This window comes from Madurella fahalii, assembly GCF_045866475.1.
Source record: "Madurella fahalii IFM 68171 DNA, scaffold_2, whole genome shotgun sequence".
In the NCBI taxonomy this organism is placed as follows: Eukaryota; Fungi; Ascomycota; class Sordariomycetes; order Sordariales; genus Madurella; species Madurella fahalii.
In genome coordinates this window covers 8,551,632-8,577,146 of record NW_027263972.1, presented here as the reverse complement: position 1 = coordinate 8,577,146, position 25,515 = coordinate 8,551,632, and the positions used below count along the sequence as shown (strand labels likewise).

General features: G+C 54.8%; 5 protein-coding genes across 5 annotated transcripts; 2 read left to right on the top strand and 3 right to left on the bottom strand.

Moving 5' to 3' along the window:
- Positions 1–2,264: 2,264 nt before the first annotated feature.
- Positions 2,265–4,097, bottom strand: MFIFM68171_05297 (uncharacterized protein; the record flags this gene model as incomplete). The annotated part of the gene is made up of 1 exon (XM_071060717.1): positions 2,265–4,097. One exon carries the CDS (start codon positions 4,095–4,097, stop codon positions 2,265–2,267), a length of 1,833 nt encoding a protein of 610 aa, XP_070916818.1.
- Positions 4,098–5,923: 1,826 nt separating this feature from the next.
- CEX1 (Nuclear aminoacylation-dependent tRNA export pathway component) lies at positions 5,924–8,731 on the top strand (the record flags this gene model as incomplete). The annotated part of the gene is made up of 7 exons (XM_071060716.1): positions 5,924–6,046; positions 6,123–6,260; positions 6,317–6,427; positions 6,493–6,639; positions 6,696–7,069; positions 7,127–7,421; positions 7,478–8,731. 7 exons carry the CDS (start codon positions 5,924–5,926, stop codon positions 8,729–8,731), a joined length of 2,442 nt encoding a protein of 813 aa, XP_070916817.1.
- Positions 8,732–9,736: 1,005 nt separating this feature from the next.
- Positions 9,737–10,877, bottom strand: LST8 (TOR complex subunit lst8; the record flags this gene model as incomplete). Its single annotated transcript, XM_071060715.1, has 4 exons — positions 9,737–10,153; positions 10,208–10,703; positions 10,774–10,795; positions 10,856–10,877. 4 exons carry the CDS (start codon positions 10,875–10,877, stop codon positions 9,737–9,739), a joined length of 957 nt encoding a protein of 318 aa, XP_070916816.1.
- Positions 10,878–17,517: 6,640 nt separating this feature from the next.
- On the bottom strand, positions 17,518–20,180 carry MFIFM68171_05294 (FHA domain-containing protein; the record flags this gene model as incomplete). The annotated part of the gene is made up of 5 exons (XM_071060714.1): positions 17,518–18,674; positions 18,725–19,560; positions 19,615–19,802; positions 19,856–20,067; positions 20,150–20,180. The coding sequence occupies 5 exons, from the start codon at positions 20,178–20,180 to the stop codon at positions 17,518–17,520; spliced, it is 2,424 nt and encodes an 807-aa protein (XP_070916815.1).
- A 2,051-nt stretch (positions 20,181–22,231) lies between these two features.
- On the top strand, positions 22,232–23,584 carry MFIFM68171_05293 (Interferon-related developmental regulator N-terminal domain-containing protein; the record flags this gene model as incomplete). The annotated part of the gene is made up of 1 exon (XM_071060713.1): positions 22,232–23,584. One exon carries the CDS (start codon positions 22,232–22,234, stop codon positions 23,582–23,584), a length of 1,353 nt encoding a protein of 450 aa, XP_070916814.1.
- Between the last annotated feature and the right edge of the window lie 1,931 nt (positions 23,585–25,515).

The following is a 25,515-nucleotide window of genomic DNA, read 5'->3' as shown; positions in this document are numbered from 1 at the left end:
ATCTCTCTCTCGTACAGTGCACGATTACTCACAATCTCGCTTGCACTCTGTTATATTCCTCTCCAAAGCCTCCCAATCAAAGATTTTTAGGTTCCGATTGCTGACAATGGCTGCTTTTGGATTGTGATTGTTACTGGGCCTTGCAAGGCATGGTTCTTGACGAGGTATTAGTGAGAATGCCGCAGCCTTGTTTACCACATTAATTCATCAATTAGGACAAGGCTGCGTCTTAAATTATGAAAGACCACAAACGCAAGAGGTGGTGGCAATACTTCAGTACTACCAACTCTCCCTCCTTGCGCATTTCTAGGGATTCAATTTCTTAGCGTTACTTAAGCGCTTGGAGATTTCGAGATTGAGGCACCTGTCGTCTCGCAGTTTGATGTTCTTCCTGTTAACTAATAGTCAGCGCAAAACTCCCATTGAGCGCTTGGCCCGAAGCTCTGATGAGGGCTCTGACGGTTACGTTTGAATGGCGCTGCGCGGACTAGTCGAAGGCTCGTCTCCGGTCTTTCGGGTGGGCTTGAGCTCATAGATGTGTGGTGCCGATGCTCACTCTAACAGAGCGGTGAGGCTGCTGCCAATGAGGTAACTTTCTGGGTTTACAGCAAATTACTTACCTAGTAGTCGATGCAGGGATTTTCTGTTAATGACGACGGCCACCTTTAACCGCTTTGCCTCTATGCTTTGCGCTAGGCATCAATGAGATAATGCCTGGCTGGATGCCATCAATCCATCATGATGAAGACATCGTCTATGCTACACGCTATCTCGCTTTCCCTACTCTTGTGCAAGTGAGGCCGCAGCAGCTAGTGGCTTCGGGTGCTAGCACAAAGAGTAAGTGTCACCCGGTTAGCTTTACACTACCTAAACGGCGATTATAGGATGATTTGCGTTAAGAACTGCTCTGCCGTATCAATTTCAGAAGGGCTGAGTGAAAGTTAGATGATGGATTGCGACAGAGACTTTCGGGTCTTGCGGTGCAGCAACGGAGGGGATGCAGCGGGAAGTCGCTATATCATCCCTTGCCGACAACGGGCCCTCTTGCAAGATAATGTGAAGGAGGGCGATCAATAGCTGCTTTCGCTTGGTGGTAAGCGCTATTGCTACCGTCTGCGTCGCAAAGCCTTGACCTAGGTCCAGGAAGCTTACCTCCCGAACCCAGGCTTGCCACTGTTGCCTGTGCTGCCGCCGAGGCCGGCCAGTGCGGCGAGCAGTACCGGGTCGTCTAGGTAGTGAGGGAGGAACGTTGGTGGTGCTGTGCTTTCTGCCGCCTCGAGCACTGGCACACTGAAAATGGCGGCTCTCCCCTCACTCTGTTCCCAGTCACCAGACGCGCGCCCACGACAACTGCTTTTACCCACCCATACTAGTTGGGCACTAGATATAGAAGTTCTTGCAAGCCCAGCCTTGAAGTCCCCGGGAAGAAGAAATAACTATCAAGCAGTACAATGGGGAGGTCCGTAGCTCCGTAGTCTTCCCAGCGCACATCCCCATCCTCTCGCCCTGAGAAGTCTCGGGTTCGTGCCCGGCCTAGGAGTGAAGCAAAACCCTCGCCCATTCAGAGGAGAGTTTCCGTAGTAGTGCACCTCCACGTAGGAGAATGTCGGGCGGGCAACACGCTGCTGTGGTTAAGTAGCTCCAAAAGACAAACCCAGAAGGGTTTCTTGTCCACATAAATAGTTGCCTTCTGGGCCAAACCCGGCATTTCCAGTACAGACATATGGCCGAGCCTTACTGACATTGCCCACGGTGGAGCTGACTAGAATGTCAGCCGCACCTGGGAATCCTTGTAGCTTTGTCCCCGTATGTAATCTCAAAGTTGCAAGTTATAACATATCCATTTTTACATATATACATATTAACTGAGGGACCGACAACCAATTGCTGTATTCTCGAACCCCGGGTTACTCGCCCGGTTTTCGAGCCCCCATATAAAGGTATATAAGCAGGTAGTACCTTTTCCGAGCACAGCCCACCAGCTGGCCAAGAAACGGCCCTACCGAATGTTTTGTGCACGCTCCAACGCAACAGCGGCAGCAGCAAAGCGATCAGTCCCGAAGTCAAAAATAAACACCGTCTTCTTTGCAAAGAAGACAATACGCTTAACATGCAAATGAGCCCGTCCCATCCATGTCCGGTATATCCTCCTCCTCCCCTCGAGCCCATGTCCATTAGCCGTCCCGCACCGCAAAAATAATATGCGGACAGTGCAGAATCTAACACCCATCTTCCCACTCCATTTCTCTCAATCGCTACGAACTCTACCTCTTCCCGCCCCTCCCTCCCCTTTTCTGTACTCCAACCCCAACCCCTTCCCCACCACTCCCACTACCACTCCCACTCCCACTGCCACTCCCACTGCCACTGCCACTGCCACTGCCAGTCACATTCCCGCTGCCATTTGCTTCCCGGGTATCGTCTTCTCCCGGCAGCCCTAGGCCCCTCAACCTCCTCAACGCCCTCACCCAGGCCGGATTCTCGGCAATCTTTTCGGGCAGCGTGTCCTCAAACGCCAAGCCTTGCCCATTCGTCGTCTGCAGCTGTGTCCGGAGACTGTGCGCCGCCCGGCCAAAGTTTGCCTTGCGTCTCCCGCGCGCCTCAATCTCACGCTGTTTCCGCAACAACCAGGCCGGCGAGTGGTGTTGTGGCCAGTGGACGCGCGGGTCGATTTCGAGGTACAGGGGTTCGTCTTCTGGTTCTTTGGAGGCTTCTTTCGGCTGAGTGAGGCGTTGGTTTTGATGATGGTGGTGGGGTTGGGTGGTGGGAGTGGCAAGAGGGATGTGGACGTTGGGAGGAGGTGCGGACGCGAGGGGTTGAGAGTAGATTAGTGCGTCAAAGAGGGACGGGTTGATTTCCTTTGGCGTTGTTGTTGTTATTGTTGTGCACGGGGGGGATGGCGGTGGCTTGGTGGCCGGGACCGGGACCGGGGCCGGTCGGATTGGGAAGTGGATGGTTCGCGGGGTTTGTCCGGAAGGGGCGTCGTTGCTGGTAATCTGTACCTCCGTCCTTCTGTCAGACAGGAACTTTTGAGACTGCCCGTTTGGAAAGTCCGGGATCCTCGGCGTCTGGCGGGATGCGTCCGACGATTGTGGCTCAGCTCGAGCCACTGGCGGAACTGAATTGCTTATCTTCCCGGTCCAATAGTCCTTTATGCCCTCATTAAGGGCAAAACTTGAAGCTACTTCTCCTTGGCTTCGGTGTGAGACGCTCTCAGCGGATCCGTTCATTCCAGGGTTTGACTGGTCCGGAGACAACTTTGGAACATGGCCTCCTGGACGATCAATGAAGCGTAGGTTGGATAGTTGGGTTGGAATCTTCTTCACACCCAGTTTGTAACTGGGCTTTAAACCTGGTTTAACAACTCTCTTCTCGGGAGATTTCACCAGACGCTGGAAGGTGGATGCCTGGCGATCTAATCGCGGGATGGAAACCTTGGCCGCCTTGTCTCCTGAATCAGTTTCGGCAGTCGACGGCCTAGACGGTCCGGTTCCATTCACTCGGGCTTTCGGGGAATGTCCTGGGGAGGGTGAAAACCGCTGTCGCTTCCTTGCAGGCTCACCATTCTGGGAATGGCCCGGGCTAGCGGGGGGTGATTGGACGGATGGGCGGGGCGCCAGAGGCGGGTGTGATGGCGGCGACATAGTCGGCTCCCCGCGGGACGGTGGCGTGCCGTCCTTTGGGGTTGGCTGCTGGGGAACGAACTGCGGCGCGTTCCCGTTCTTGGTAGTTTTACGCATCACGATTGGCCGGTCCTTGCCACTCTCTAGCAGGAGCAGCTTCTTGGACCTTAAACTGGAATCGGACATTTGGCGAGCCGAGCTAGGGCTACCTGACAGTGCCGGTGTCGGGGGTGCACCATTTGTCGGGGCAACATCCTGACCGTGGCTGGTCTGGGAGACGGTCTGCAGATGTGCCCGGCACAGGCCCTCGCGTCCGTCGATTTTCGCCGAGCATCCCGGAAAAGGGCAGACAATGATGAGCGGGACGGGGTTACTGCGCTGGCTAGTGAAAGAAGATGCGGCAGTGGCGGGAGTGCTTGGGGAAGGAGAAGTGGCAGCAGCGGCGGCAGCGGCAGCGGCGGTTGATAGAGCCATGCCGTTAAGGAAGGATGCTTCTTTAGCCGTCGTGGGTGCGACAGGTAGGAGAGAGGCGGCTTGCGACGACGAATGCGACTTCTTGTCATGGTAGTAGCGTCGTTTTACCTGGGCCTGGGCAGCAAGACAGCGCTTGCAGACCCAATTTTTGCTGCCGGCTTCGGTTAGTGACGGCGGGCTTGAGACACGGGACCCAATTGAATAATGTCGAGATGATGGATAGTAGTAGTAGTAGGAGCAGTAATTAGTCGTAGCGGTAGCAGCAGGCGGAGTAGGGGTAGTAAAATTGAGATAGCAGGACAAGTCAAAGGTAAGCGCGAGGCCGAGAGGAAATACGGCTGAAAGGGCGAAGGGAAATGGGCTACAAGTGGACAAGTGGGGGCCTCTTGGGCAGCCGTCCTGTAATATGGCTGCGCGTGCATGATGTGGCGGTCCGAGTCCATGTAGCAGGGGATAGTCGGGATAGGGGAGAGAGGATCTGACGGCAGGGTGGAGACGATAGGGTGGGAGTGTGAGTGAATAGAAAACCTACGTGGGCGCTCGCGGATGGGGCCGGTGGCACGCGGAATGATAATACCTGCGGCAGACAACGCATCCGAAGAGCGCTTTGTCGAGTGCCTCTCCCTCTCTGCAGCGTCGACAGCGCGGTGGCATGGGTGTCGACTACCGAGCCGTCTCCGCCTTGCGCAGCTACTAGTAGAGCCCTGTAAGTCGTCGGCCATGATTAGCATCGCTACACCGAGACGGGCTGCTGAAATTTACAAATAGCTTCGGGAATCGGGACGGGGCGCGGTGTCTCAGGTCTTTTCAGTTTTATCTTTGGTCATCATCCAGCGCAGCAGCAGCGGTTTCGTGGTTCTGCCGTGGCCGACAAACTAGGCGAACAAGGTTTTTTTGACACCGTCCGAGGGTGAGCGCCTCGTTGCCCCAATGTCTACCACAGCCTTTAGGTACGGTCTCGTAAAATCAATGAAAAACCGAACCCCGGGAAGTGGTAGTGTCGTCGACGCGAGTCTCCAACAATGTTTGATATATCCAACCACCACGGGCCTCGTGCTGCCGGCGGTCTCGAGGCAGCACGTGGAAGGCGAGACGAGGCGGAGGACGCGCCAAGGCGCAGCACAGCCGTGCCACTCAGAACCACAATACCAGAAGAGCATAGGGCCGTCTGACCTTTTACCAGTTTTGCTCATCACTGACACCGAGAGGCAAGGCCGGGGGGAGTAGAAGGAATGAAATAATCTGCCCACTCACCTGGGTCGCTCTGGGGACGCAGTCTGGGACCGAGTCCTATCGCCGCTAGCTTGGCCCGCTCGGCCACGATGCGAGCCCTCAGCACCTAACGGCAGCCCGTCCTGGACTCGTCTGCGGCCATCCACCTAGCTGGGCATGAGAGGCTCTGTCTCATGAAGGGGGGTCTTGCTCCCAAACCAGCCAGGCCGCGTTGTTTCGTGGCTGCCGAAGGCACAAATGAAGATGATTGTGTTACCGAGAAGGAAACGTGGGGAAGAACAACAGAGGGAAAACGCTCTTTGGCGGGCCCCTGCTGTTGGTAGCGGTGGTGGACCGTGCACCGTGCGCCGTGCACCGCGACAGGGCGACAAGGCAGTCAGGCAACGGCAGAATTGCCCCAAATTCCCGCCTAGCACGGGGCCCCCGCCTACTCCCAGCAGATTAGCGCGCCAAGCGTCGGTCGCGATAACAGGTTGCCCGTTTGCGATAGTCTACTTTTTGTGGTATCCGCGGCGAACGAGACGCCATTCCCCAGCTGCGCGCTGCCCGACCTACAACGCCAACAGAGACACGGCGCGGAGCATCTGCGCGCAATGGACTTTCTCAAGTCGGCTGTCGCCTCGGCGATGGCTAAAGGACCCCCTTTTCCCTACACATTTGGCGACAAAGTCGACCTGGACCCCTCCATCTGGACCCTCTACAATGGCACACGACGTGTGAGTCCCCGGTCGCCAGCTACAAGGCTCCTAACCCGCCTCCTCAGACATCCGAGCTAACATTCTCTCGCTGCAGGAGGACGGCTCGAACTGCAGCATATTTTCCTTCGACATCTCAGCCAACCGATCTGCCCTCCCGCTGGCCAAGAACGCGCTGAAGAAGCTACGAACACTCCGACACCCGGGCGTCATCAAGGTGCTGGATACGGCCGAGGTAGGGCACCTGGTGGACATGGGTAGAGCCTCCGGAGGCTGATGTGTTTGAAAAAGTCAGATTCGTACATCTACATTGCCACTGAGCGCCTCGTACCCTTGCGCTGGCACGTCAAAAGGAAGAGTTTGAGTCCCGAGACGGCGAAATGGGGCCTCTACAGCGTTGCAGTCCGTATCCCAAGAGGCACCCCAACTATGGGAAAAGGATTAGCACGGCTGACGCGGAGTTGCAGAGGACAATCAAGTTCATCAATGACGAAGCCGCATCAGTCCATGGCAGCTTGAAGGTTGCCTCGGTCTACACAACTGAAAGCGGCGAGTGGAAACTTGGCGGTTTTGAGGTGCTCAGCAACGTTAAAGACGACGAAGCTGTGATCTATGTAGGTTGCGGCTCTCTTGGTCAGCTCGGCACATTCGGTTGCTGACCTTGGACTAGACCTATGGCAGTCTCGTGCCAGACTCGGGAAGGTATACGCCTCCCGAATTAGCCAAGTCGGGCTGGGATGCCCTCAAGCGTAGTCCTCATTCGGCCGTGGACGCGTACGACTTCGGCGCCCTGATCTTTGAGGTCTTCAATGGCACATTTAATGGCGGCGACCAGGCTGGGCAGACCAAGAACATCCCGCCCAGTATGCACTCTAGTTACAAGCGCCTTACCAACGCCAACCCGAAAGCGAGGCTCAGCGTCGCCCATTTCCTCGAACAGGGCCGCCGGAATGGCTCGTTCTTTGATACGCCTCTCATCAAACTGACAGACGGAGTTGAGAACCTGGGAGTCAAGACAGAAGAAGAACGGGAAGCCTTCCTGGAGTACGTGTTTGATTTTTTTCCAAGCCCGTGGGCTGTTGTGTGCTGACGGATGCTCAGTGACCTGGACCAACTCACAGACGACTTTCCCGAAGACTTCTTCAAGATGAAAGTCTTACCCGAATTACTAAAATCTGTAGAGTTTGGTGGTGGGGGTCCGAAAGCGTTTGGTCTTGTCATGAAAATTGCTACTAAATTGTCAAATGAAGACTTTGATGCCAAAGTCACTCCGGTGTTGATTCGGCTATTTGGCAACCCAGATAGGGCCATCAGAGTGTGCTTGTTGGACAACCTACCTCTCATGATCGATCGGCTGTCTCAAAAAGTGGTAAACGACAAGATCTTTCCTCAAATAGTAAGTTCCGCTGTCGTCTCCCCCGGAAACGTGCTCGGTGTTTACAGAGGACTTAGGTTACTGGGTTTACCGATCTCGCGCCAGTAGTACGAGAACAGACACTTAAGTCCGTTCTCACGCTCATCACAAAACTTTCGGATCGGACCATCAACGGAGAGCTACTCAAATACCTGGCGAAAACAGCCAACGACGAGCAACCCGGCATCCGCACCAACACCACCATCTGTCTCGGCAAGATCGCCAAGCATCTTGGCTCCTCGACAAGGGCCAAAGTCCTGATAGCAGCCTTCTCACGCTCGCTCAGGGACCCCTTCGTCCACGCGCGGAACGCCGCCTTGATGGCGCTCGCTGTAACGGGCGAGTACTTCTCAGAGGAGGACTGCGCATTCCGCATCCTCCCGGCCGTCTGCCCCTCCTTGATCGACAAGGAGAAACTCATCCGCGACCAGGCCAATAAGACGGTCGACATCTACCTCCAGAAGATCCGGAAAGCGGCCGCAAGCATGCCGGATACCGCTCTACCGCCCGAAACCGCGGCGGCGGGCGGAGGCGGTCCGAGGATGAGTACCCCCCAGCCAGCCGAATCGTCAACGGCGTCGTGGGCGGGCTGGGCTATCTCCTCATTCACAAACAAACTGTCCGCGGCGGCAGGCGAGATACAGGCTTCCTCTACCTCGCCGACTCCCACTCCCGCAAACGGGCCGTCGCGTGCCACGACCAAACGCCCCTCCATATTCTCTACCTTAGGCACGGCCAATTCCCAGCAGCGTCAGGCAATCAAGTCCCCTCCCACTTCGGCACCACTCCCGTCATCATCCAACAAGGAATCCTCGTCTTTCTTCCCGGACAACGATGACGCAGACGACGGCGGCGACGCATGGGGGGACATGGATGACATGGATGACGACGACGGCGACGGCAACGACAAGAACAACAGCACCGGCCAACCAGAGGACTTCTTCACCGCCGCCGAGGAGCCCAAACCATCCAGCACCCGCCTCCCCAAGCGAACGGCAACCCCGACATTGACCACCAGCACCACCACGCCCTTTGACGACGGCTCCGAGCCGGATTTCGCAGGGTGGTTGGCGGCGCAGGCGGAGAAGAAGAAGAAGACCATCGGCGGCGGCGGGCTGCCGAAGGGGTTGGCCAAGACGGGCTCGACGAGCACCACTACCGCTACTGCTACTGCGAAGAAGACGCCGGCAGGGGCGGCGGCGTCCAAGGCCAAGGCGGGGACGGTGGCGAAGAAGAAGATCGATATGAGGCCCAAGGAGACAGCTGACGACGATGGCTGGGGAGGGTGGTGAGAGTTTCCCTAATTGAGGGAGTAGTAGGAGGCTGAATCGATATGGATTACCTAAACTTGGCTTGGGGAGGGTTGGATTGGGAGTCGTGGGAATGAGTGAGCGAGGATGGTTGGTCGGTTGGTTGGTCGGTTGGTTGGTTTTGACTCTAGGGCATAGTTGCGCGGCGTTTCTAACTTCATCTTTCGGTTTTATTTATTTAGAAGGTGCGATAATTCTGAGCGACGTGGATTTGACGTGCACGGACATCAATGTCCGATTCCAAGTACTTAAATTATATGTATGCGATTTTCGAGATGAAGGTGCACCGTACTAGACCTAGTATCGCACCTGAATCAAGAAAAATAAAGCGCCGCAAACTTGTTCGCATTCAAGGCAGGCAAATTCTCTGGCACATGGCGGAACTTTATAGTCAGCCGATAAAGGTGGCGCTTCCCATCAGGTGGAAGTCTTAGCGGCCTGTTAAACAAAGAACAGAAAGTCCGTTGCTTCCTCACCTCAAAAGTACTCCAAATCCTTCCGCTTCGGCCTCGGTTTGGGAATGTCTATCGGTGCTGAACGCGGGATAGGGGAAAGCCAAGGTACGATCTCCTCTTCCTCTTCCTCTTCCTCTTCCTCTTCCCCCAATCCACAAAGCTTGTAATTGCTGTCCTCCGCCGCCCCATCAAACCCCTGGTCGGTGTCATCCTCCGAGTACGGCCACGGCTCCGAGTCTGGCGTGTGCTCCGTTTGTTCCGTCTTATGAAGTGGGAATGGAAATTCTTCTTCTTCGTCTTCTTCCACCGCTCTCGCGTCTACTGTACGCACTAGCTTGACCGCTTCGTGCTTGTTCACCTCAGGCTTGCTCTTTTTCGGCCAGTGTCTCGCCTCGGGCTTGTTAGCCTCGAGATATAGCCTCGCTTTCGGCCGCTGCCGAGGCTTACCTGCCTGCGTCTTGTGTTGCTGAAGCTGATCCGTGTGGGCTTGGATGCAGTTCGACATTCCGCTGGCATGCTCCGGGGACTCACCCTACCGAGCCTCGGAGTAGTCGTTGAGTGCCACGCAGACGGCGCCGCGGTGGTGGCCGTTGTACTGCCGGATGATCTGCTGGCTGTGCAACTCCCACAGGCGTGCGTAATGGTCGCTGCAGGCCGTTACGAGGTAGGCACTGTCGGCGCTGAAGGCGCAATCCCATACCCATCGCTGGTGGCCGGTGAGGGTGGCCTCGAGAGGGAAGGCCTTGGGCTCCGAGTCGGGCCCGGCGGGCTCCATATCTTTGACTTCCCAGATCTTAGCAGTGTGGTCGGCGCTGCAGGTAGCTAGCTTCTTGACATCGGGCGAGAGAAGAATGCGCGTGATGTACTCTTTGTGCGCTGAGAAATGTGTTAATGGGACCAGCTGGGTGCGATCAAAGGCCTGGATGAGCTGCCAGACGAAGACGTTGCCCTGTAAACAGTCAGCCCTGCAGCGTTGTGTGGTAGTAAATGAATGAAGGCATACCGCATTGTTCGCCGCGCAGAGAAGAGTGCCATCACTGGCCACAGTGACACTGGATACCGACACTTCCTCTTCCGGGATGAGCTGGTGCGCGCAGGTATTCTCGGCCAGGTCCCAGAGCCTGATGCTGCCGCCGCGGTCACAGCTGATAATTTCGCCCTGGTTCGGATGAATGACGACATCATTGGCCGGCGACCCGTGGTTGTAGCTCCGCTGGATCGTGCCGCTCCGCGTCTCCCAAATCTTGACAGTGCCGTCCTCGGAGCTGGTCACCATCCATTTCCCTTCGCAGTGGAATGCGACGCCTGTGACATTGCCAGTGTGGCCCTCGAAGACGAGAAGCGGCGCGGGGTTGGTGGACCGGATATCGAAAAGCTTGACGGTGTGGTGGCCGGCAGCGGCGAGGTAGCGCTTGTCGGGGGAAATGCAGAGTCGGTTCACTTGTGAATCCGGATGTTGAATGGTTCGGGAGCAGATCCCGGATAGGGCCTCCCAGAACCTGGAAGATTCGTGTTAGCCGGGATTGCCTCCGTTACGGCGCTGCGAAGCGTGTTTCGGCGTCGGCATACCTTATCGTGTGGTCGTAACCAGCTGCGGCGACATTCAGCAAACCGAGTCCAGGAATGTAAGGCCCCAAAACGGAGTTCCTACCTGTGCAGAGAATGACCGACATGTTCGTGGCGGCTATAAGCCCATCATTAGAATCGTGCGGGCGTCAATAAAAGCGATGGTCTGCGGCAGCATCCCCCGGTGTTGATTGCTCGAGAGTGTTCGTGCTCGCGTTGTCGGAAAGTGGCATTCAATTCCCAAGCGCCGGAGGCTTTCTCCATCCAACGTAATGTGGGGCAGAAGCACCCCACATTTGCACCGTGGGGACAGTTGCGGTTCCTGTGGATCCAGCTGAGGTCACTTAACATGAAGCCCCACCGAACCTCATTGCGGGAAAGCCTCAAATCTCGTCGAAGACACAAATGCTATTTTCCTTACGCAGTACCTTGGATCCTCGGAAGCTCGCTTTTGAATTTATTCCAGCAATCTCAAGATTGGACCTCTCGCTGACTGCAGCACTGTTTCCGTCCTATAATATCATTATGTTATACTGCTGAATACGGGACCCAAGCACGTCGTGTGTTCGGTAGGCATCGTCACGTCACCTGTCGAATTTCATGCTTCCTAAAAGATGTTTACTTGCATTCTCTCTCCAATGGCCGCTATGATTCCCAAGTTCAGCCACGGACTTCAGATACGCATCTCTACCATATCTCGCACTCCTCATTGCCAATGTTCCAGCTAGATACCTGCACCGCTTATTTACCTTTCCCGTACGCCGGTTCCGGTTGAGACCAAAAAGGCGCCTGGTTTCGTAGATGGGCGAGTTTTATGGACAATCCAACCCTCTATCGTCCAACCAGAACCCTATTGCGCCTGGTCTAGGGGAATATTAGTGATCCGCATTTCGTAAACGAGTGATGACCCAGACCCTGTGTTCCATTTTTCATTCGCAATCGAGATACGCGGGCAGTGGTTGTCACATGTGTTCTTGGATCCGGTGGCGTCCGCCCAGCTGCGGAATGAGACCTGTGGCTTTCCGATCTTGTGTCTACCTGGCAGCAAATATTCGACGGAATCGAGCGCGCACAGGATCGATTGCTAGCTCGGATGCTAGATGCCCGACATAGATAGCCGCACTGCGAATCGGAACCCCGTCGGGATACAACAGAAGCCAACGGTAGGCTTGCAGGATGCCTGACACCATATTAGGTAGAGTGTGGACGTATATCGACTGCAGTTGCTACCCATGTTGACTGATCAAAGAGTCGCAATAAAGCGGGCACTAGTATGAATCCCGGACTCCCGAGCGACAACCACGTAATCATCCCGGCAACGCTCAAGCCGCGCAATGCAATGAATCCGATCAACATTTGTTGTTTGGTCGATGTAGAAGGATGGAGCCAGCTATGTGCCGCCGTGATGTACCTGACTTTCGAGGGGAAAAGGACGAAGAAAAGAAGAAAAAAAAAAAAAAAAGAAAGAAAGAAAGAAAGAAAGAAAGAAAGAAACAGGCAAGGGTAATCATTGCCAGGCTGCGAGCAAACTTGAAACCTCCTAAGCGCCTCATTGCCATATCACTCCCCAGCGACATAGGCTTCCAGTCGCCGCGCTGATCCCGGCTGCAGTCACTGCCCGGAGGTCCAAGGCTTCTCATTATATGGCTCGAGATGCCTAGCGTACTGGCAACTCATCGGACAGCTGCGAAGTACGAGGGAGCCTCAAACAGAGCGCGAGGTTGGCTGTCGAGCACGACAACATCCAGATCACTTCCGACAGAGGGGCTATGAGTGTGGGCAGGGTCGCCATGTATAGCCTGTTCCCTGACAACGGTAACAGCCCCTTGATGGAGTTAGCTTCATTCAAAGTCGACGGTCAAGGAAGAGCGCCATACCTTCGCATGCTAGCACTACACGCCTCGCAGGTGACGGGTTCATACAATGCACCCCCGATCATACAGCATCCGCAGGATTCTGGGGCGTCTGGTGTAGTAGGCATTGTTATCGCCTATCGGGTGAAATGCTCTGTCGAATAATTGAGGATCTTCAGACAGATTCGGCAAGGTGCAAATGCCCACTAGATAACACGTCGGGCAGAGGGCATCGAGCGGTCCGGTCACCTTTTATGGCCATGCGAGAGTCGTCTCCTTAGGAGCTTCACGCTGATGTTTAGCATGGGACACTAACTCGCCGCCCGACGCGATTGCGGTTGGCCATGGCCGAGTGCCTCGGGCTACCACAAAAGATCAAGCCAATAATAGAATCACATTCAGAGGAAGCGGAGGGTCTGCTGATCATGGTATCCAGCCAAGACGGTGACACTTTTTGCGGATCCTAAAGTAAAGACTTAGAAAACAATATCGCGTTTACGGCGGTCAGCTTTGTGAGACACTTGGGGACCTTGAGGTGCTGCTAGCAAAATCAACGGCGAGGGATCATCCTCGTTCAGAAACGCCCCTATCCTTGACGCTTTGGGGAGGGCATCTGCTTTTCAGCTGTGGTTGACTTGTTCAAACATGCGAGTCTCCCGAGATTCGTCCGGCTGTTGTATGGTGACTCTACAAGGCCTACTACGGAGCACCAAGCTCAAGCCGAGATCACCCATCTTCCTGCAATCACCCGCCACGAAGACTCCGGGCGTCACGTTCATAGGACGCCACCATTCTTGGCTACCGCCGACGAACATTTCCCGCCCTTCGACAAGAGTACGAGCCGTGTCAGCGGCTATCCGCATGTATCTTCGGACAACAATGCCAGAACCAAGCCCATGTCGGGTCGCGTCGATGCTGGACGGCTCTCCCCATTCCCTCCGCTTCCTTCGAGCGTGCTATCACACAGTAAATTGACGAGTTCAGACTGTCCACATTGCCTGTTCACTCCACCGATACCTTGGCGGGTACACATGCAGAGGTCCGATCGCGCTGTTCCAGAGCTCTGGGAGCCGCTTCGGCGGGCTTATCAGTGGCACATGTGTCGTTGCGGGGGGGAGCGTTGCGTGGGCGGAGACAACTGCCCCTGATATCACCGGTACCGACTCGGTCTACTAGGGCGACGAGAGGATGTTTTTTTGAGGCATGTACCGCCCGTTTTCCAGGAGTTTGGAACGATTGCTCAGGCGCGGTTGGTAACACCATTTTGTCGTCAACAATCCCTGCGATGACTTGTGGCCATCTCCAACCCTTTAACACGAGCTGATTCCGGCGGTGCTGCCACCACCGTCCTCGAATTCCATGATGGCTCCCCAACCACCATCAGCACTAGCGTTTCCGAGATGCTGTTATGATGCCTCTTTGGAACGCGGTGCGACAAGTTGGATCCCTTGCCTCCGCCCAACCCCAATAAACGGCGCCAGCGCATTACCCGAGCCAGGACCCTTGAAATCTATGTTCTACAGGATAAGCCTGTCATGTACTATCAACCCCGTGGCACATGCAGAAGTTTGATATGGTTCGGCAGATACAACAGGTTGCTGCTGGAGTCGCCTCGGGGTTTCTCCCTTGCACCTACATTCCGATGGTAAGTTAGGGCAAATAAGTCTTGCCCAGGGCCAAGGCTCTTTGGTATATCTGATTGACGAACGCACCGTTTCCCGTATTTCTCTGTAACACACAAAAGGCTTGCTCTTGGAAGATGATCCACAAACACTGGTCTTCAACTCCGTCCATCCGCGGACGGGTGGTTTTTTTTTTTGTTCGCAGCTGAAGCTCCAGACATTTTAGGAGCAACTGCCGCACTGGTGCTGGATGGCCGTCACACCGGTCCCCTCTTCCAGAGCCGATGGGTGGAAAGCGGCGCAGAAAACAGAAGCGGAGTGGACGATGGAAACGAGGGTGGCTTGCTTCTACAGTGCCGGCCGCGTCGAAATCCAACATCATCCCACGACGGCGTTGACTGGACCCCCACCCGAAAGGATTTGGCAACCAGGTGTAAGTGACCTTGCGTCATCCAGCTTCACAGTCTTTGTCCGGTCTTGGGATCATAACGTACCAACCATCCAACCGAGTCCTTCGTTGCACGCCCGGAAGATACCTCCGGTGGCACCGTGTGCAGACACATCCATGCCCAACACGTGGGCTGCCCAAGTTGAGCATCATCTTGACGACGGCGTTTTCCCAATGAACGCCAGAGCCCCCCCGTCGTGAGACGTAATGTGGCTCTGTCATTGGAAGGTCTCGGTCATGTTGGATCGTTACTCGGTGGGGTTTGCACGCCACGGCATGCCCTCAGGATGTGAGCAAGATCTATCATATCAATTACCTGAAGAAATCGCAGGTACCGTTCAGTCAACTCCTAGTCTCAGACATCCAAGTAGTACAGCGCCAAAGTGGCTACCCTACCCAGTAAGACAGGTGGATAGATCTTCCGAAAGGTCGAGGAACAACCGGACCACCGAGACGACGAATATCCCGCTCTATACCAGGGAATATGCTTGTTCGGCGGTTGTACCCACGCTCGTCTTTGTCCGTCTTAATTTCGAACCCGCTTCTCACAAGTCACCGAGACGTCCAGTCACCCGATAACCCAATCATCCCGCTTCTCGAGTCTTCTTCGAGAAACCCCTGTCAAGCTGGAGTTGGAGCCGATCAGGTACCCTCCATTAGTAGTTGTCCGATCACGGGTAGATCACACTACCCTACCAACACGTAACCGGGTGGAGGAGCGGGTTACGTACCCAGACATATGAAACCCTAGCCTTTTGGATACCGTATCGTAAGATGCTGGTTGAGTTTGGGTCAAGTTACATGGTAGAGGATTCGGCGTTCGAAGTCCGAATCTTATCTACCAGGCTCCTTTTCCCTTGATACATCCAAAGTTGGGAAGAGAAACCAATCATTGCGTTGATAAGGGTCTTGGGCATCGTGTAACCCGTCTCACTTTCGCTTTCGCCTGACTCGTGCCCTTTTTGCACGTCCATCAGGCATCGACCTGTGCGCTTACGTCCGAAGAGTATCGGGATACCTTCTCGGGAAGGAGGGAGGTTCTGAAGCAGCCGCAATGTACTAGTAAGCTGATCCTTGAGCAGCTAATGGCAAGGGCACAAGCCGACGTCCCTGTCGCGTGACCTCATGAGGAGGTCCCCCGGCGATGACCAGGAAAGAAGGTTTCCTCTTCCCGAAAAGGAAGCCGTCCTGCCTGTCGTAGTTGGGTGACAGTTGACCCCTGCCCTCTTCCCCAGCGATGCCGTCAAGGCATCTCATAGTAATTGATAAATCCGCCTTCTTATGTTGGCACATCTTCAATTTGACAGCAATCAAGGCTAAAACAGAGGTGACGGCGAACAGGCGGTGGGTGACGGAGCAGTTCTCCGGGACTCTCCCGAGAACCTGGACGATTTTATGTACTCCAGTATAGCGGTAGTGGAGAGATTAAGAGCTTGTATCCTCTCTTGAACCAGCCCTAGCGAACATATAATTCTATAAATGTAGCATTCTTGGCATGGCGGTTTTTTGATCCGTCAATTCTGCTCCCTCGACGATGGCAGTAGGAAACAGTTTGTGGGTTACCTTGAAACGCCCGACAAGCGTAGACAACCTCCCGAGTCTTTGCATTTACCCTCGTCGCTCTCGATAGACGGTAAGGTGGGCTCTAAGGGACGCGCGTCACCCGGCGCGCAAATACCTGCACAATGACTGTTCAGAGTCCACAGCAGCTCGGTGCTACTACCGAGCGGTAAACTGGTCGGTCTACGACCACGCAGGCGGCCTCCTTCACATCTCACTCCAATGAGACTGGGTACTGGGACAGGACAGGGCAATCGATTGTTCTACATAACAATATAAACCATCTTCCCAAATTTGTGGGCGTGCGTGGAGGAAGATAGGGGGAAGGGAAAAAAAAAAAAAAAAAGGGGGGGGGGGGGGGGGGGGGGGGGGGGGGGGGTCAAGCCCACTTAGCAGCATCATCATCTTGAAGACACAGACAGGACCAAGCATAGAGAATTTAGAGAACTCTAGGTCTCGTAAAACTTTCTCACACCTTATATCACCTACATCCACGACAAGACGACCGTACACGTTTCACGTTCCCTGTGACTAGTTCGTAACCTACGTCTATCTCTGTGCTCGCTCAAATCTTCACCATTGGCATAATTCCTTATCAAGAGCAATAGCAATAGGCACAAAAAGCACTGCGATCACGTATTTACGCTGGCCTAACTCAACCTCCTTAGCTAGTGAACCCCTTTGTCTTAACTCCATCCCACCCATATCTAACTCCCCGTCCGGGCACGGCCACAAGTACCGGAACAAGCAAAGTTGAAAAAAAAAAAAAAAAAAATTTACTGAAATGACTGTTGTCCCGCCAAGAACAAGGCTGACCACCATGTGGTCGTCTTTCATTCGGCAGACCAAAGGCAGGATGCCAGAGATAGCGCAAGAGATAAATGACCGGGAACAAAAGAAAAAAAGAAAAAGAAAAAAAATGAAAAAAGAAAAAGAATAGCGAGTCCGCAAGAGAAGCTCAAGTGCCCGGTTGATCCCAATTCCCCATCCAGATCTCAATGAGCGAGTCTCGTTCCTTTCCCCAATACCCATGTCCGTCGCCGTGGAAAACCCTGCTCCAGTGATCTCATCCCCATCCATGTGCTAGAGACGTTAAGATAACGATGCGATATAAACTATAACCATACCAGGAACGCCTTCCAGGTTTCCTAGGTTCCCGCCCGTTCAGAGTATGGCTATGTAATAGCTAAAATGAGTCGTACGGAGCAAAATGCGGGCCGGAAACAAGAGAAAAAGAAAAGGTATGACTGGTGCCTCCAAGCGCTTAGCTGAACGTGGGAGCGGTGTAGATGAGGGTGCCCATGATCATGGCACCCGCGGTAACACCCCCAAGAGCTGCGTATCCGACATGCTCTGCAATGCGCAGTAGCCGAGCCCGCTTTGCAGGTCTCTCTGGGATGTGAGCGATCGAGGCACTCTCATTTTGCGCCCGGGAAGGCTCTCCATTCCGCTCCTCCATGCCTGTAGATGAAGCTGGTGATAGGGCACGAAACGGGATGCTTGACTCGGAAGCACAGACGTCTAGAACTGGGCCCGAAGACGGAGCTGTGAGGCTTGCTTTCTTCGCCGTAGCGGCCCACAACTCCTGCTCATCAGTGGCATCCGAGATGAAATCTGCCTTGCGTTTCCGCTCTCCTGTTTCGGAGGGCTGCTGGCAGCTATCGACTATGTCGGATATTCCGACATGGGTTCGGCGGGAGCCGATATCACGAGTCGCGCCCAAACTCGGACCCGAATCGATGGGGGTGGGAAGAAGGCAGGGTGTCGCATCATGAAGGATGCCTTCAGTCCGCTTGAAGCAGGGCTCTGGAGGCGGCGAGATTATTGCAGGTTGAGTTGGGGCGGACACAGCATCGTACTCTTGGCTCGAAGACTCTGCCATTGCCAGGCCGGAAATGGGAGGGAGGTGTGGGCCTTTCTCGACGGGTTTAGCAACTTGCTCTCCTGCGGGACCAAACCGGTAACTGTGAGACTCGTCCTCGTTGCACAGAGCATGCACCGATGAAGTTGGCCGTATGTTTGTAACTCCCTGCGCAATTAGAGAGAGCTTGTTTCTCTCTCGGGCCATAAAAAATTCGGCTTTTCCCGTGCTGGCACCCAGAGCCTCAGCTGTGGTCGTCGTCGAGCGCGCGGGAGGGAACGAGTAGAAACTCTTTGACGGGCTTGATTCCCGTGGTTGAGACTCGGCGGCCGGTATACTTTGTGTTGGCGCCTCTTCAGACCGATGCCCGGGAACTGGAGATTTGTATTCATTGAGGAGCCCCTCAATAGTGAAGGTATTCTTCCCGAGGGTCTCGCTCGGTTTGGTCGCCGGTGATGGCTCGATCGGGAAGGCCGCGGAGTTGCATAAGGGGAAAATCTCAGGGTACTCAGCGGCATGAGAGGGCGGCGGCATATCCTCCCAAAATTTGGCGACGTGGTCTGGGAGAGGTCAGTAGCAGGTAAAGCAAGGCAGGAGGAGGGATGCCCACCGTCAAGAGGATATCCAATGCCGAAGCCGCCGTCATCTGAGCTGTACTCTTCTTCTTCCTCCACATCCCCCTCCACCTCCTCCTCCGCCTCCTCTTCATCCGCCTCCTCTTCCCCATCCTCTTCTTCCTCATCCTCCTCTTCTTCCGCAGACGTTATGTCGTCAAGCTCGCCGGTATCCTCCTCATCGTCGTTCTCTCCATCCATTTCGGTGTCCAAAAGAATCTCAGACTCTCCCTCCAGATAGTCCATCTGGCTATCCATGCCCATATCGCTCTGGATGCTGTCATCATCACTATGACTCTCGACGTGCTCACTATCCATGGGATCTTCCTCATTAGGTAACGCGGTGTCATCTTCATCTGTCTGTTGGGGGTCCCTATTTCCGAGGTACGGCGTATCTTGGAGAAGAGAGAGTCTGTTCACGATGTGCGGCACCGACGGAACGTCGCCGTCCAACGTCCCGTCACTTGTCTGGGGAACAGGTCCACCGAGCTCTGAGCTGCGGGGGGCCGAGACAAGGCGCTCACCAGCTGGGATTCCGAGTCTATTGTCCTGGAGTTCGAAGACACTGGTGGTGTCGTCATCCTCAATACATATTGGGGACGTGGGCGATGAGGAAAGGTCAATGACACCGTCGGCCTGATTGTTGTTGGTTGATTTGGCGCCGTAATTCTCGGTGAGGTCGATAACATGCGATGACATGTTTCTCGCTGATAGAGGCGGAATGGGCCCGCGGGACCTCTTCTCGTTGGGGGTGTTGTCGTTGTCATCGATATCAGAACTCTCGTCATCCGAACCGTCAGGCACCTGGAAGGTGTTCGTGCTATACTCGTCACTGAAAGAAGTAAATTTAGTTGTTGCTGGCCAGGGGAAACAGGAGCGGCCTTACCGGTTGAAGTAGGAAAAGCCGACTCGAACCGTGGTCGGAGAGAATTGCTCCGTCCCTCGCATGATCGGAACGCCGAACGTGAGGGTGTCCGAGTCCCTCAGCTCAAAAAATTCCATCTCGGCTAGACGTTTGTCGTTACCGTTCAGAAAAGTGCCGTGGAGCGAACCCAGGTCCCTAACTTGCACCTTCTGCTTAGATGTCAGTTGTGCATCGGCAAGCCAAACAAATGTGTTGTACACACCTTGGTGTCGACGTTGACAGCAATCTCAGCGTGGTGCCTGGACATTACTGGGCTATCAAACCAGGCATTGTCTTGAGCAGCGACAAAGCCCTTGGAGGAGACTTTCGAGGCTCGTCCGATGGCAATCGAGGATTTGCCGCGATTTAATATGATACGACGCTCTGGGAATGGCAGGTTGGGGGGCGAACAAGCGCCTGCCGACAGACTGAGGGCTACTGAATATAGTCAAGTCAGAGCTGTGCACGAAGTGGGGGGAAGCCTAAGAATGGAGTTGGAGTTGGACGGGAAACAAACCGTAACCTGGAGAGTCGGCGCCGGTAGCCATTGTGGAGGTGCGACCGAATATCATCCGACTGTAATGTGGGGTGCGGCGATGAGAAAACCTAGGAAAGACGATGTCGACAGCTTGGAGGAGAGGAGGAAACCGAAGAGAGGAGAGCGGAGGGTCCGTTGCCTGAGAGGTCCCACGTCAGACAAAGCTCGAGCCAGCAAGGTGCTCTTGGAGGGCCCCAGGACCGGGGAGAAAAGGCAAGGAAATTGACGGTTGCAAGAGAACAGCCTGTTGAAACCAGCTGCACGTACGCGTTTGCCAGTTCTCTCCAGAGCTTTTCCGAATAGATGCAGAAAGTCGATTCGACTTCAAGTGGCCTTCGAGAGAAAGGAAGGAGCAGTGATGGTTGGTTCGGGCAGTGCTGAAGTCCGTCTCGTCTCGGAAGGTGGGGCTGGGTCGAGCCAGCTTCACACGGATCAGGCAGACAAGGTCCCTCGATAAGCTGGCAGCCTGCCTTATCGCGGTCGTGGTTGGAGGGGTTCAGAATTGGAGTAACCGGTCGGTCTGCAAATTATAAAACCGAGGCAACAACAGAAGCGGTCATGAGGAACTGCGGTGGTGAGTCGGCGCGGCCCAGACATGCGGTCTTTGATAAACCCGACCCAATGATGGTGGAAGTGGTCATGGGATGAGCTTGAAGCACTTGGCCGGCGGGGTGCGGGGCTGATACGCGCAAGCTAGAAGGCATCCTCCTCTACCATTGAAACTACTAGTACGTGGAGCGAAGAATGTATACCACAACAACAGGGAAGCCTATGTTCTTCACTTAGATGTTAAATATTGCAGATGTTCATATCGACAGCATATCCCAAACCTCAAGAAATATCTCAGATACTAGTTGATATCCGATCCAGACTGCTACCAAGCTACATCCGAACAGTCGACAGCCGTCTCGAACCGATATCAGCCCTAACCCTTAGTGTGGGGGATTTTGGCGCCGGACGTTGGCGCCTGACGTCGTCGAATACCCAACTGCGCAGCGGCTGCCACTGAGCACTACCGGCTAGCCTCCCAATAATAAATACAAAACTATTTTGGATATCGCTCCGTCGTGGCATGATGCCAGGGGTTGGATGCATCTCAAGAACATTGGTCGCCCGGAGGTGCCGTAGGCCGGAATGGATATGTACACTTCCATTATCCCCGTCTCACCTCTGCGGGCCGTCTGTGTGATTCTGCGGTATCCAATACATCTAGCGTCCCTTTGCATACTTGCATTTTCTTACACGCAATGTGCCTATCCCGTAACCTATATTTTACACTATATTGTTCCTGGGGTTGTTGGTTTGGCTCTTGAGGATGTTCTGCTTGCCTTACCTTATATAGAGCTATTGACCCCGCGACGTCCACATGCCACTCCGAGAATACCTTTCTGCTTGGGGCTAGCGCAATATGCAAGCACTCAAAAGCCCTCAGGGATCAGGTGTGAGCTGCCCTGGCCAGGCTCCGGTCTCCACTTCTGCTTGCTGCCTTGCCGGGCGGACATCCATTTCCCCATTTCTCCCCGCAAGCCCTGTGTGCTCAGTGCTCGACCCCGCTGTCGGGTTGAAATTGCCCCTGTGGCGCCTTCATGCGTCACACCTGATCGTCCGCAAGGTCGCTTCCGCAAAATTGGCACTGTATTCTGTTCTACATATTTTTCAACGGTGCTGTTCTGGGGACTTGAGGGAACAAACTTATCATTATTATAGTCTCGGTAACCACACCGTCCAGGTCGACAAGCCAATCTCGCCTCCCCTCCACAAACTTGTATATATATATACTCCCCTACCCACCTCGACACGTCGTTCCCGGTGCCCATGGAGGTTTTGTTGCCGACCAGTTCATCATTGCAAGAGCCTGTTTGCTCCGAAATCTGCCGGAACCCATCGTTGCCACCTCCAATCTTACATTATCAATCCACAGCGACTTGAAAACGCGGTGAAGGAGCAACCCGGGAAAACACCACCCGACATCTCGCCTCTGTGGTATTATTTCCTTAACACAGAGAGAACCGAAACCTACGGTCTTTTTCGCACAGAGTCGCGTTGATACGACAACAAAATATGTCTGACCTCCGAAGAAGAGCTCTTGCGGGAGGCAAAACTGTGTCGCGGAAGGCACGGTCAAAGCCGGAATCGGGATTCTCTTCTGTGAATCACTCCCCGAATGGATCTCCAGCGAACTCACGCGCGGGTTCCCGTGCCAACTCGCGGCCCGGTAGCCGCTACGCCTCGGAGGACGAGTTTGCGAGCGACTCAGAGTTTGATGATGTCATGACGATGAGCACAAACTCGGCATCAGGCGACGGCGAAGACGACTTCAGCAACACCTGGGCGGAGCGGCTACAGGACCGCGTCACAGAACTCCAAGACCGCAAGCGGAGCAGCGTGCAGGGGCGTGAAGCGACGCTCAAAGCCTACTCGCACCTCCTGAAGCATCACTTTGCGCACCGGCAGGTTGCTCGGTCCGTCGCTGAGATCATGCCCATCTTTTTGAGGAGCATCAGAAGCGGAAGCAGTGATGACGAGCGCTTACTGGCTCTCAGAGCCTTTACCCTCACCGTCCTTACCTCGCCGTCGGAGACCGTCTTTGATGATGCGCTGCCGATCCTAAAAGCGGCTTGCCACGATGCAGAGGAGGCGGACATCAAAGTGGAAGCAATTTACGCGCTCTGCATTGCCGTGACATATGGAGGAGGATCAAGCACTGCTGCAGAGGAGATGCTCGACTTCTTTATGGAGATTGTGGAAAGCGACGGGCAGTCGGTTGGCGCCGGAGACGATGGTGCAGTAGTATCGGCTGCACTTCAGTCCTGGGCCTTTGTTGCCAGTTATATGGACGATCTGATGGAGCAAAGCGAAACGGCAATCGAAGCCTTCATGGACCAGCTGGACAGCACAGATGCCGATGTCCAAACTAGTGCCGGCTCCAACATTGCTCTCCTTTTCGAAGCCGCACGCGACTACGAAGAAGAGACCGGCGAGCGCGTTAACTTGCAGTATAACCAGCACCGGATCATGACACGGATGGCTGAAATTGTCCGAGATTCGTCAAAGGCCGTTTCCAAGAAGGGCCGGAGGCAACTCCGGTCAAACTTCTCTAGCATTGTCACCTCTCTTGAAAGGGGCAAAGGACCAGGATACTCGACAGCCGGCCGCTCAGGGCCAAACCCGCACGTGGGTGGCGCGAGGACAGATGACCAGAGCGATTTTCGGGAGTTTGGGTATCGCGAAAAGATCCGCATCCATAACCAGTTCGTCATCATCGACACTTGGTCCCTCCATGTGAGAGCTGAGCTTCTCAAGATCATCCTCGGCGGCGGTTTCGCCACTCACTACCTTGAGAACCCAGTTATCAGGGACGTCTTTGAGAGCGCCGAGGTGGAGTATGTTGTTTCGAGCCCAAGAAGGAAGTGAGTAGACAGAGAGAGAGAAGGAAGATATACAGGCTATGAAGGGAAATACAGTACGCTTTGTTCCGAGACGAAACGGCGTTGAGCGAATAGAACTATCACGCACCGATCCTAGATTTCAAAATGTATCTATCTCTGTAGTTTGCGACGAACCATTCGAAGCGTCTTTGATGTGATGACCTCTTTATTCTGGTGAAGAAGTGCGATCCACTGGAGTGCACAGCACGATGTGTTGCAACACCTAGTCTCGTATATCCCCCGTACCGCAGCGGCGGGTCGACGGAGCCCCAGAGGGGGGAATCGGTCGGGCTCGCATCTTTGGTGGCGACAACTCAGAGGCACTTCCGTCAGATGACGGCGCCGTTTTGGTTACCCAGCGTTACAGTTGAGATCACAATGTGCGGCTTTAATAAGTGCGCCATTAGCAGGTATATCCTCGTTTTCGTGAGACAGGGAACCAGCTCCTCATAGGCGCCTAGGCTACCTTATTGTCCCACGGGCGGCAAGGGCGGGGACATCGGGATTTGAACTTGAGGCTACCGCAGCTGCTTAATCGGATCTAAAATACCGGATTTTATCTCGAGAATCGGGGATGTCGTTACAAACAGCGAGAGCTGCGTACCATAGCTACTAATTAATTCATCGGGACAAATCAGACAAATGAACAGTGCGATTGGGGACGTTCATCCGGTTCCTCAGGCAACACAACATCATCCAAATGGTGGATCAAACGAGGCCATCGGCTGGAGGACAATCAAACTTGGCTGTGGCGGAAGAGCAAGCTGCAAGCCTGGAAAACGCACCCAAAACGGGAATTCCACGTTTGCCTTGTCGGACCAGGTTCCGCAGTAGACTGCGCGAAAGATGCTGGGGATGGTTGGCGGGATTTTGGGCGCTATTGGGTGACGGGGGGCAGAAGTGGCAGAAGTGGCGCACCTGGTTTCCCAAGAGATCGCCCCAGTGGGGGGCCTCCGTCCCAAGGAGGAGCAGTCGTTACCTAGGCAGGGCCAGGCCAGGGTGGTTCGAGGGTTCGAGGGCCTAGCAGGGAGCCACTTTGGAGGTTGGGCCTTGGCGGAGCGCTATGTCAACAAACCAACCACCAACCTCCCCGTCACCTCAAGCCCGCCTGCTGTGGTAGCCCGCCGTCCCGTCCGCGCTCGGCTTGCCTGTCCTCTGGTGTTGTGCGACAAGACGAGTGCGCGTTGCTTGTCGATCCAGTGCAAAGGGTTGCTCTTGGGTTTTCGACACTTTTAATTCCCGTTCTTTCGCAACGCTGCTCCGCAGTACCTACGGTACAATCGGCATCAGTGTCTGAGCCTCGTCTCTTCTGCTCCGCCGTTTCTTCGCCTGCACGTCGCTGCAGAAGAGATCCCAGACTCCCCGCGCAATTGGCCGACTCCGTCAAGCACCGCCAGCACATCAAGCAATCCCGCCCGCTACTAGACAACAACAAAGCCTCCCATAGGTCCTGCTGCGCTTGGCCGCCGGAGGAAAGCTGTGTGAGAAAGGCAGCGGCCGAAGCAGCCAGAGACGCACGAGAAAGATTCTTTCGCTGCACGTATCCTGGAGATTGGGAGAAGCCTTGGGTCTCCTCGACTGTCCTCGGCGCACCTCTCGATCGCCGGCCGAGCATCACCAACAGAGAGAGTCCCTTCAACCCCTGTGGCTGCAGCAAAAATCGCAGCATCCGAGCGAGCCAAGCGCAGACCAACGCTGCGATTGGGTCCCCGTCATCACAGCGAGCTGCCCCGCTGCCGGTGACCTTGGCTTTCCGTTGCTCCTTCAACACGGAGGCCATCTTGCACCGCCTCTCGGTTTTTTTCTCTTCATCTTTTTTCTTACAGGTCGCTTCGTCGCCGCCCGTCGCCGCCCATTGTTTCGTGCGCCCGCCGCCATCCCGCTACCAAGTTTCTATCAAACCGGTGCTGGCTCTAG